This window comes from Sceloporus occidentalis, unplaced genomic scaffold (assembly GCF_023333645.1).
Source record: "Sceloporus occidentalis isolate IW3139 unplaced genomic scaffold, rSceOcc1.0.p SCAF_3, whole genome shotgun sequence".
NCBI classification, from domain to species: domain Eukaryota; kingdom Metazoa; phylum Chordata; class Lepidosauria; order Squamata; family Phrynosomatidae; genus Sceloporus; species Sceloporus occidentalis.
The window spans coordinates 138663547-138675844 of NW_028316983.1; the positions used below are offsets into that span (position 1 = coordinate 138663547).

Genomic DNA, 12298 nt, shown 5'->3' on the forward strand with positions numbered 1-12298 from the left:
AGCCAACAGTGTGATGCGGCAGCTAACAAGGCCAATGCGATTTTAGGCTGCATCAATAGCAGTCTAGTGCCTAGGTCAAGGGAAGGAATAGTGCCCCTCTCTTCTGCTGTGACTGAGCTCCTGCATGGCAGGATGGGGCTGGTCTGGATGGCCCTTGGGGCCTCTCCAACTCTGTGATTCCGTGTGCATTCGCACTGTGGGTGGAAACAACCTAGTCGACCGCTGCTATGGCCTCCTGGGAGTTGCAGTGCTTCCTGGGGCGCCTGGGAGGCCTCAGCGGCCTAGTCCCTCCTCCTCCTGCTCCTCCCTGGGGCTGTCCTCCTGCTGCCCTTCCTTCCTCCCTCCCCTGGCTCCTCCTGGGGGCGATGATGATGATGATGATGATGATGGGGGAGTGCGGGGTGCCGGGGGGCGTCCAGCTGCTGCTCCGGGCCTGCGACCAGGGCGACTGCCAGAGCGCCCGGCGCCTCCTTTTGGGGGCTCCCCAGGAAGACAACGCCGAGGCCCCCAACAGCTCCAACAGCGGGGCCTCCTCCGCCTCCGCCTCCGCCGCCTCCTCTTCGCCGCCGCCGCCTTCGCCTGGTTCGGTGGCCGTGGACGGGGCCGACGAGGCCGGCAACACGGGGCTGCAGTTGGCGGCGGCGGGGGGCCACGAGGAGCTGGTGGGCTTCCTCCTCCGGAGAGGGGCCTCGGTCCAGAGCAGGAACCACTGCGGATGGAGCCCCCTCATGCAGGCCGCCAGGTCAGGAGGCCACTGGGGGCTGGGCAGAAGAAATAGCCTCCTTCATGGCCTAGATTTAGGATAAGAGAACTATATATATATATATATATATATATATGTACAGTATGTGTATATACACACACACACACACTGTGTTACTGATGATTTTAGCACTTTTACATGTACTTGTGTGTCTGTGTGTGTATATATATAATGTACAGTAATATATTTATGTGTGTGTATATATATATATATATATATATATACATATATTATATTATCATATGATATTATGTAGATACACACACATTTTTATGTAATTATATATAGGCATACATATAATATATTATTATATAATATTATAGATACATATATATACACACACACAAGTACATGTAAAAGTGCTAAAACTCGCCAGTAACGAGAAACGGCAATCGCTACTCAAAAACAATAGCGTCACTAACATTTTTAATGAGACAAAGAATTGAAATTTGGGGCCAAAAACGTTAATGAAAATAGAGTAACGTTATATGATTTGTGTGTGTGTGTGTGTGTGTGTGTGTGTGTATATATATATATATATATGCATATATACAGTGGATCCCTGTTATCCACTGGAGTTTGCTTCCAGGACCCCTGTGGATAACAAAATCTGTGGATGCCTAAGTCCCATTAAATGCAGTGGCATAGCAAAATGGTGTTCCTAATATAAAATGCCAAATCAAGGTTTGCTATTTGGAATGTATTCTTTGAGTATTTTCAAGCTGTGGATGCTTGAATCTGTGGATAAAAACCCCATGGATAAGGAGGGCAACTGTATATGTACATACAGTTCATATACAGTATATGTACATACAGTACATACAGTGCAATAGCAAGTACAGTTGGCCCTTCTTATCCACAGATTTTTTACCCACAGATTCAAGCATCCACGGCTTGAAAGGATTTTTAAAAAGTGTAAGTTCCAAATAGCAAGCCTTGATTTTCCATTTTATATAAGGGGCACCATTTTGCTATACTGTTATATTTAATGGGACTTGAGCAGCCACAGATTTTGTTATCCACAGGTGTGTGTGCGCGCACATATCCTGGAACCAAACTCCAGCGGATAGCAAGGACCCACACTACATTTCTATACCGCTTATCAGTGCACTTAAGCACTGCCTAAGCACTTTACAAACTGTAAGCTAATTGGCCCCAACAAGCTGGGGACTCATTTTAGTGACCTACGGAAGGATGACAGACTGAGACCTGGAGCCCTTGGCTGGTACTGAACTTACAACCTTGTGGTTTATGAATGAGTGGCTGCAGTACAGGCATTTAACCACTGAGCCACCAATATAGATTCATCAGGCTCAAAATGGAAGGCGGTCAAGCGATATGGAAGGCATGACCAACAAAAAGCTAAAAGCACTCTTAGAAATGTATACACGCACTTCTGAGTCAGGCTCAAAATGGAGGGAAGTTTGGAATTCCTCCTGGAGAGAAGGATGTAGGAAATGTCCTGGAAAGGGAGGAGGACCTTCTCATCAGCCTGTTCTTTGTTCTGCTCCAAATGGAGGACGTTTTGGAATTCCTCCTGGACAGAAGATTGAAATGTTGGACATGTCCAGGAAAAGGAGGAGGACCTTCTGGTCACCCTGTTCTTAGTCCTGCTCCAAATGGTGGACCTTTGAGAATTCCTCCTGGATAGAAGGCTGAAATGGAGGATATATCCTGGGAAAGGAGGACTTCTGTTCACTCTGTTCTTAATCCTGCTCAAAATGGAGGACGTTTTGGACAGAAGGATGACATGTAGGATGTGTCCTGGGAAAGGAGGATGGCTGGTCACCCTGGGAGAAAGTATGGAGCAGGCCAGCTAACAGGGCTCTCTAGGGGTGCTCCCTTCGCAGCTCACTGTTCAGCAGGAATGCTTTTTAAAAATGCCTTGCAGCGCTATCAGCAGTTTCCTTAAAAACCTGTTTAGTTCTGAGTTAATTATTTGCTTGTGGTGTGTTTGGATGTGGCTACAAGTTTTTTTCAACCTATGGCAGGGGTCCCCTGGCAACATGGTGACTAGATGTCCTCCTTCTTTCCCCGGATGTGTCCTCCATTTCAGCCTCCTTTCCAGGAGGAATTCCAAAATGTCCTTCATTTTGAACATCATAAAGAAGTGTGCATTTACATTTATATGAGGGTTTAAAGCTTTTATTTCATCGTGTTATATTTTTCTTGAACGTCCTACATTTTTGGTGCCTTGTCCTCCTTTGTGGCTAGGACATCTGGTCGCCCTGCTTGCCGTTGTATTCCCCATCACAATGAACAGATGTGAGAGCTAGACAGTGAAAAAAGTTGATAAGAAAATCAATTCATTTGAGATGTGCTGCTTGATAAGAGTGCTGAGTATGCCATGGACAGCTAAAGAGTGGCTTGTATCATTGAGTGACAAGTCACAAGTCGTCACTCATTTTCCCCCCAAAAGAAATTGGAATCTAATTGCTCAATTTAGTTTTGCACTTTATGCAGTGAATTAAATGCTGGTTCAAAAATTAGAGTTTATAAGATCTTCATCTTTAAATGTGATACTGCTTTTGTAGGGGGTGCGAACATTAATCAAAGATTTTTTTAGGTGTGTGGCGGGGCATAGAAAAGGTTGGGAATCCCTGACTTATGGCGACCCTATGAATTTAATACGGTTTTCTTAGGCAAGAAATACGCAGAAGTGGTTTTGCCAGTTGTGTGTGTGCGTGTGTGTGTGGTGTTGTTTGCCTTCATGTTACTTCCAACTTATGGTAACCATATCAAAGGGTTTTTGCGGGGAATATTTGTTCAGAGGGGGTTTGCCATTGCCATCCTCAAGCTGAGAGACTGTGAGTTGCTTAAGGTTTCCAAAGCCAAGCAAGGATTCGAACCCTGCTCTCTACAGTAATAATCCAACACTCAAACCACTATACTACACTAGCTCGCTTCCTCTGAAATATAGCCCACAGCACCTGGTATTCCTTGGTGGTCTCCTGTCCAAGTACCAACCAGGGCGGACCCTGCTTACTTATTCACAAACTTATACATGATCAGTATCTTTCACCGTAAGCTATTGATACACCATTGTTAGGACAAGACAGAGTTTCATAACACCCCCCCCCAACTGTATTTTCTTCTTACTTTAATTTTACTTTGTATAATATTTTAATTTTTTCTCTTATTTTTTCCCCTCCAATCAAAGGTTTGGACATCTGAATGTGGCTCGCATCTTGCTGGAAAATGGTGCTGACCTTAATGCACAGAATAAATTGGGAGCCAGTGTACTTACCATGGCTTCCAGGGGTGGCCACGTCAGTGTGGTGAAGTTGTTGCTGGAAGCTGGTGCTTATGTTGACAATTATGACCACTTGGATACTGGCTTAGACAACAGTAAAGAAGAATTGCCAGCTATCACCCCGCTCATGGCGGCTGTCCAGCATGGACATGAGGCAGTTGTCCATCTTCTGTTGGACTGGGGAGCAGATTGTAACTACACTGTGAAGACTATGGGCTGGACTCCATTAATGTTGGCAGCAGTTAGCGGAAGGGTGAGCTTGGCCCAGCAACTTATGAACAAAGGAGCCAATCCTGACCATCAGAATATGCTGCATAAAACACCATATGACATATCTGTTGATTTCAAACATGAGGAGATGAAAGATTATTTGGCACCTATAACAACAGTTAGACCCCAGACAGGTATGGGTTATTTATCTTCTATTTTGTTATAAGTTATTGGCGTGGGACAGACTGCCCAAAAAAGTGCTCTGCCGGCGCCTACTTTCCCGCCGGTGAGAAGCTGCAGCAGACAAACCGCGCGGCTTTCTGTCAGCAAAAAAAGAACCCACAAAAAGCAGGTTCTTCTTACGCCGCGGCTGCAGCATAACTAGTACGCCATGGCTTACCATGGCGCACTAGTTATGTAACCACTGTGTGACACTGTGCGGACGCTGCACGGCGCTTACATACCAATGGTGGCACCCATCTGTACAGGGTGCCGCCATTGTTACGGCGTGGCGCTGTAATAGGGCTAGGGACTGTGAAATTACCACACAGTCCCTTAGCCCTAATGTGGCGCAAGTACGCCGTATTTGGCCCATCTGGACCAGGCCATAGATATTATTATTATTATTATTATTATTATTATGTATATTTGTCATTGTTGTTGTTTCAAGTTGTTTCCAACTTATGGTGATCCTAAGTTAGGTTGCCATGAGGTTTTCTTGGCAGGATTTGTTGGGAGGAGATTTGCCATTGCCTTCCCCTGAGGCTGAGAGTGTGTGACATGCCCAAGACCACCTAGTGGGGTTCATGGCTGAGTGGGGAATTGAACCCTTGGCTCCAAGAGTTGTAGTTCAACACTCATACCACTAATTATTATTTTCTTGAGTCTAAGAATCCCTGTCTGACTATGCCTCAAAGGGAGGGTGCGACAGGTATGATAGGACTTCCTTGGCAAGAGTATGGTTGGTGGTGAAGAGGGGATCATTTAGGCCAGGACTGGATAACTGTGGAGGGGAACAGGTAGTTTTTCACCAGGGCCCTCATCAGTGATGTCAGATCCTCCACTGTGACTCTGTACACACTTCAAAAGCAAACTAACTGCTAGCGGGATTGTCTCCTGTAGGTTTGCTCCTGTGCCTTTCATAACAGCTTGGCACACAAATCTAATATATCAGAATCTATCAGAAATGTTTGGAGCTGAAAGTCTCACACCATTTACTGGACAAACTGCTCTTCTCTGCAATTGCTCCCTCCCACATTTCTTCTCTTATCAGATTTCTTCCTCCAGTTTGTCTTCTTTGCATTCCTCTGAACCACTGCCTCTTTGAGTCCTAGCTCCCATTTCCTGATTCACTTGGTTTCGTCATTTGCTTTCCTAGACTCTGATATGTTATCCCTCCTCCAGCCGCCAGTCTGGTAGGCTTTTGTATGTGAAGCCAGGAAATGCTGTCTTATCCAGTGCCTCAGATGGCACAAATCTTAGGCCAGAGCTATTGACAACTATAAACAAAACATACAAAACAGAGCTTGAAAAGTTATTTTTAAAAGCAATTCCCATTACTCATTACAGTTATTTTTTTAAAAAAAGACAAACTGATATGTTGCTGTTGCTTGTTTTAACGGTGAACCATTGTGCTACATTACTGTTACGTGTTTTAAAGGTGAATCATCATGTTACATTATGCTTTTCATTATTTTGTCCATTAAAAAATGTAAGGAAATAGCACTGAAAATTCTTCTCAAAATACCTCTGAAAATACTTAATAATGACTGAGAAAAGTAGCTGGAAAAAAGTACTCATTACAACAAGAAAGAGAGAGAGTTGATAAGATCTTTTCCATTCATTTTGTTTTTGAAATGCAAGTTTCTTCATTACAAAAACAAACAAAAAAACCACAGGTAGCTATGTTACTCTACTAATTATTCCCAAGCTCTCAAACAAACTCATGTCAAGAACAGACAAGGTATTCCCATTACTATTATTCTGTTCCCCTAAAATTTATTTACATGATGCACAATGAACTGGATAGCTTTTTTTCCTTTATCGGTAACAATCACAGTTTTGATGGGACTCTATCACACTATGATGCAGGGGAAAGCTCTATACAGGTCTTCAGCATTGACCTTGACCCTGATGTTTTTGAATGAAGATGCTTTTCAGGACAGAGGAATGTCATGTGCCAAAGGCCTCACTGGGAGGGAGGTGCAGATTACAGCAGGTGATAGCTAAGAGAGGGAATCATCATCCATCTCAGTCCCCCTGCTGCCAACCAGGATGCCTCTGTAAAAGGAGGGGCGCAGTGTGAAAGACACTGCTGCTGTTGCAGAGAGTTTCCCTGTCCTCCCTTCCTTCCTGCTGCCTCATCTTTCTACCCAACCAGCCACCTGGCCAGATCTGAATTTTTCTGGGTCTGGCTTGCCAGCTGGCTGAGTGGACAAGGCAGCAGAAAGGAAGGAAGGTTGGGGCAGTCCACTGTTACTGCATCCACTGCTGCCATCCTCCCCCTGCAGCCCTTTTCAGGTTTGACTGGACAGTTGGCTGGGCAGGCAGGTGACAAAGCAGTGGGTGGGAAAGGAGGATGGGAGAGTCTGCTGCTGCCTTCCCCTCCACTCCCCAGCAGCCCATTCTGGGTCTGGCCAGGCAGTGAGTAGGCAGGCAGGCAAAGCAGTGGGAGGGAAGGCACACTGAGATACTCTGCTTCAGTCATTGCCCATCAGCCCTTTCCACTCCATGGGGGTGATACCATGAGTTATCGCACAGATGATTCCAATCCTAGTGATGTTACTGCCATGTGAACCTCAAGGCTTTCCCTTTTTCAAAGGATTGCAGGATCAGAGCATTTAGGCATGAAGTCCAACTACCATAACTGCTGGAAGTAAATCAATTATTTTTAGTCTCAGTTTTGCTTTTGTTCCTTTTTGTTCTTTGTCTATTTCTTTTTTTAAAAAAAGCAACATCCAAAGCTCTCTTTTAGGGTACTTTTCAAAGAAGTAGCTATGTTACTTGTAGTGTAAAAAAGAGGAAGGGAGGAGGAGAAAAAAAAAGGAATGTGGCCGCATCTGTAAGACTAACTGGTTCATATGCATCTGAAGAAGTGGGTTTATATACAGAAAAGCTCATGCAAACCAGCTAGCTTTAATGGTGTGGCATAATTCCTGTTTTTCCCCTTTCCTTCCTCTTTTTAGTACATTGTTTCCATGGCAATAATACGTAGACAGTTTTTGAAAAAAATGTCATGGAGCTTGAGGAAGAGAAGATGTAGCATTGTGTCAGGATAGTAATTGTGCTCAGACTACATCTTTGACAATGGACATAAGCTGTAAATCAGATACCAATTACATCCATCTAATCTCTGATTTAAGGGAAAAGTCTATAGTTTAATGATATGTGCTTTGTATTCAGATGGTTTCACATTCAACCCTGGCATCGCAAGGTAGAGTTGAAAAAAGGCTCCTGTCCAGCTACTTCAGTTAGTGTGAACAGTACTGAACTGGATGGACAATAAATCTGTTGAAGTATAAGTCAGATTCCTTTGTTCCTTAAAGCAAAATATAGACAGTGTACTGTTAAGAAAGGAGGAAATGGCACTAATCTAAAATGGATAGTGTACTACATCAAACCTTGGCATCTAAGCAGTGCCTTCTATCTTTTCCCCATGGCATGCATGCTGATAACATTCTTAAAGGCAAATCTTTATGTCTTTTTCTCTTTCAGCTTACTCTTTTATTCTTTTCATCTCTGCAATCAGAATCTCTGCCTTCATCCATATTGACGCTTCTTCTCCTCTTCTCCTGCCTTCTCACTGATCCAGCAAGGCTTCGTTAATACAAAAGATGGCTCACAGGTATATAGGACTAGATTTCTATGTGGGCTGCAACACACATTTCTACATGGCCTATGGTTTCTGGTAAAGCTTGCTATGCCTTGGGAAATGAACATTTTCAATAAAATCCAGTGTGATTCTCCACACCCTGCAGCACAATGCCGAACCCATCTTAGTTAGTCTAGGGCCATCTGTTTCTCCTGTTCAGAATTAAAATAAGGTGCAGCCTTATCTCTAGCCTCTTCCAGGTCTTTTAATAAATAAAAAATAAATAATAAAAATTTTATTTGTGTTTCCCCGCCTCTCCCAGTTGGATCGAAGAGGGTTTAGACTAGTAAAATCACAGTACATATAATTAAAATTCTCTAACCCATTATAAAGATTAAAACCAACATATTAACTAATGGTTAAGAATAACCATACAATACATAATACAGTACAATTGGGAATTCAGCAGCATCTCAATTCAGGGGCATGTCAGTCATTTTCTTATAACATATCTGGATATGCTTGGCGAAATATTTCGGTTTTCACTGCTTTCATGAGTATCTCTAGTGAGGGTGCCAATCGAATGTCCTCAGGAAGGCTATTCCACAATCTCGGAGCCCTTACTGAAAAGGCTCTTTGTGAAGTGGAAGCATATTTGGGGTTCGTAGTTTCCAATAACTTCTTGCCCGATGTTCTAAGGGTGCAGGGCGGATTGTATGGGGAGAGGCGGTCCCGCAAGTAACTCGGACCCGAGCCATATAGGGCTTTATAGTTCATAACCAACACCTTGTATTGTGCCCGGAAGCTAATAGGGAACCTGTGAAGATCTTTCAAAATAGGTGTTATATGGTCAAACCTTGAAGAACCGGTGACCAGTCTGGCTGCCATATTTTGTACTAATTGAAGCTTCTGAACTTGGTACAAGGGTAGCCTCATGTAGAGCGCATTACAGAAGTCTAGACGAGAGGTTACCAGTGCATGTACCACTGTTTCAAGGTCCCTTCGGTCCAGGTAGGGTCGCAGTCGGCGTATCAACCGAAGTTGATAGCAAGTATTTTCTGTATGGCATGTGGTCTGAGGGCTATATGCATCTCCACAGCACTTTTTTTTAAAAAACCCAAAACATTGGCAGTAAATATTAGCTTTAATCTTGGTTTTGTTTTGCAGCTTGCTGCTGGATTTTTCTTGCCCTATTGGCTTTACTGAGTTTGCTGCCAAAATTCAGCATCATGATTTCTTCTGAATGGTCTCTGTGACTCACACAAATGAGTTATTCTGTGCCTGCGCAGTGCCTCTTTCAGAGCATTCTACAATGTTTTAAAGAGTTTTGTCAGTAGCCTTGTCCACCCCTGGCAGTGCTATATAAAGGACTTGCCCACCAAAACCCACCTGTTGCTTTTTGTTGGCTGCTGCAGCTGCCTCATCAGGAACAGCATTCGTATGCTTTGAACTGGAATACTTCTTTCTGAAGACATCAATCGTCAGTGTTGGCTTTCTAGTCACACTAGTCCTCCAGGCTTTCTCAGCACTACTGGCTTCTTTCAAGAAGTGTGTTGAATGCAGCATTAAGATTCCATGCCAAGGTTGTTCTGTTTCACCCTTGGGAAGCTAACCAGAAGGCTCAGTGTCCCAGAGATTTTAAGGAGAAAGAGGGTGTGTCTGAGCTTGCCAGTACTTCAGCTGAGAAACAGAGGTAGTCCAGTCCAGTCCAAGTCATTCACGGGTAAGTCTTCGGTCCAGGTAGGTTGTCCAGAAGAGTAGTCAGAAGTCCAGGCAAAGTTCAAGACAAAAGGCAGTCGGTTACAAAGCAAGGCACCAGTGTAGTTTTCCCCCAAGGAAAAGGTTGGTTGTCAATCACTCTTGTCCCAGGGAGGTGCTGTGCTATATATAGCCTGTCTGGGTCTCACAGGTGCTCCCTAATTGCAGTATACTTCCTACATAAACATGCAAGAGTCTGAGTCTTTCCTCTGTCCTGATGTCTCTCTGCAGGGGTAGATATTGGTAAGTCTGGCTCTTCCTCTCAGGGGGGTGGCTGCTGGAAACTTTGTTCTTGTGGCTGCTTGGTTCCAATGGATGTCAGCCTTGGTTCCAATGGATGTCAGTCCCTCCAAACATAAGGTGAAATGTACTTTGTCGGAGACCGTGTCCACTCACTAAAAGACCCAGAGATTGTACTGATGAAATGTGTCATCATCGACTATTGGCCTCTGACAGTTCTCTTGATGTGGAGGTGAAGACAGTGGTGAAGCACAAGAAGAAGAGATCAAAGGAGCACTCCTCCCCTCAACCTTCTTTTTTGCATTCAGCTGTGGAGGCTAATATGGTTGCTCAGTCGTTTAGCCCTCTCCAGAAGGTTGCATCTGAGATTGTGTTTCAAGAGTCTGTGGTTTCTCCTTTGCCATCTTCTCCAAAACAGTGTACTGTGGTTATGGAGACCATTTCTACTGGATGGAAAGTCAGATGACCATGTTTCAGAGGGAGAAATACAGAAGTCTTCTGTCATTAGAGTAGCAGCTTCTCCTTATCCTGTTCAGACTTTGGTTTATACAAAGTCTCTTGCTACAATTCCATCTTCACATTGACATCGATGTTGCTACTGTTCAAAGTCACATCCTGGTTCAGACCTCCACCTTATTGTATCGGTACTACCCAAGCAGATGACATCATCAGTTCCCTCAGCGAGTTATCCATAGCCAAAGATATCATGGCTATTACAGATATAGATCCCCTTCATGGGACTCTTATTATTCTGATGGAAGCCTTCCACCAGTAACAGTAGTTATGGGCAATATACTTACCACTATAGGAATGAGGCTGCTTCAACACATCACTCAAAGTGCAGGAGGAGGCATTCAAACACCATGCATTCTGCTGTCATTTCCTCTGACCAGCAGGGACATGCATCAGTGGATGATACTTCCAACAAGAGTGGCATGTCCCAGGATCAGACTGTCCTTATAATTCTGTCCCAGGATGCAGCTCTGAATATAAAAGAGGTGTCTGCTCCTTCAACTTCAACTGTTGCTAGCCAGACTGTCTGTCTTTCCTCAACATCTGAGACTTTTGGGTTGGGATCTGATTCGGAGTCTGTGATAGTACCGCCCAGAAAGTCTTCCAATGAGCTGGGTAACATGGACCCCTATTCTCCAACTGGTGATATTAAGATATTTATCAATCAAATGCTATGCATGGCCAAATCTTTTGACATCAAAGTACAAGAACCACTAACAACAATTAAGATCAGGTTTTTCAGAGAAGTTAATTGCAAGCCACTACTCTTGCTGCCTTACCAGTGCTTCCATATCTTATGGAAATCATCAGGAAGTCTTGATCAATGCCAATGTCTATTCCATCCACATTGAGCAAGTTAGAGACTCTCTATAAGGTAGATTCAAACACTCCTCCTCTGGGGCAAAATCCAAAACCAAATACAGTCATTGTCAATGCTGCCCAGTCGAAAGCTTTACTCTGCCTGCACTCTACGCCTGTGGACAAGTTTTCCAGGTTTTTGATATGGGAAATACAAGTATGGACAGCCTTTGTATGGACAGCCATTGATATGGGAAATACAAGTATGGACAGCCCTTGCCAAGCTTGAGATTTTGGCTCAGTTTTCAACTGGCTGCTTCCGTGGCTCATTTACTTGGAAGTCAGAAGTTCAAATACGGCCAGAAGAAGAAAAAGCCTACTGACATTTCTAAGTGTTGACTTTGACTTTCTCTCACATGACACCTTGACAGCCAAACTTCCACCTTCCATCCTGCTGTCCATCCAGAATATGCTGGAGCCTTTATCCACCACACCTCCGATGCTTTCTTCTCAGTTCCACTATTGACTGCATCAAGTTTGGAGCTCCATCATCACAGGTTCGTGAGGAGAAATTACACCATCGAATTTGAGTCTTATCCTCCAACAGGGCTCTTCTGGTCCACAGCTCCTTCCGTCATTCTAAGAAGCAGACACCTTCTTGCAAAAAGGAGCCATTGAGCCTGTTCCCCTCTGCAAGTTATGTTTGCGGGTGGGTTCCTTATGTTTTTATCATCACCAGTAAAGATGGTGATCTCAGGCCAATTTTGGACTTGAGGGGCGTAGACTTGTACATTTTGTTTTATAACATTTGGACCGGGGGTTGTTGTGTTTATGCATGCTGACCAGATACATGTTTTCCAGTAAAGTTTGATTGTTTGTGCCGATGCTCCTGCTTCCTACTTCTTGTAGCTTACTAGCCTCCCATTTGTGTTGAGTCACAGAGACCATGAAG

At 44.0% G+C, this 12298-nt stretch overlaps 1 protein-coding gene across 1 annotated transcript in view; it reads left to right on the forward strand.

Moving 5' to 3' along the window:
• Positions 1-386: 386 nt before the first annotated feature.
• LOC149316878 (ankyrin repeat and SAM domain-containing protein 6-like) overlaps positions 387-12298 on the forward strand; it is a 37472-nt gene continuing 25560 nt past the window's right edge. The window contains exons 1-2 of the mRNA XM_089516432.1: positions 387-742; positions 3924-4420. Coding sequence (XP_089372558.1) covers positions 387-742; positions 3924-4420 — 853 coding nt within the window. The remainder of the gene's footprint in view (positions 743-3923; positions 4421-12298) is intronic.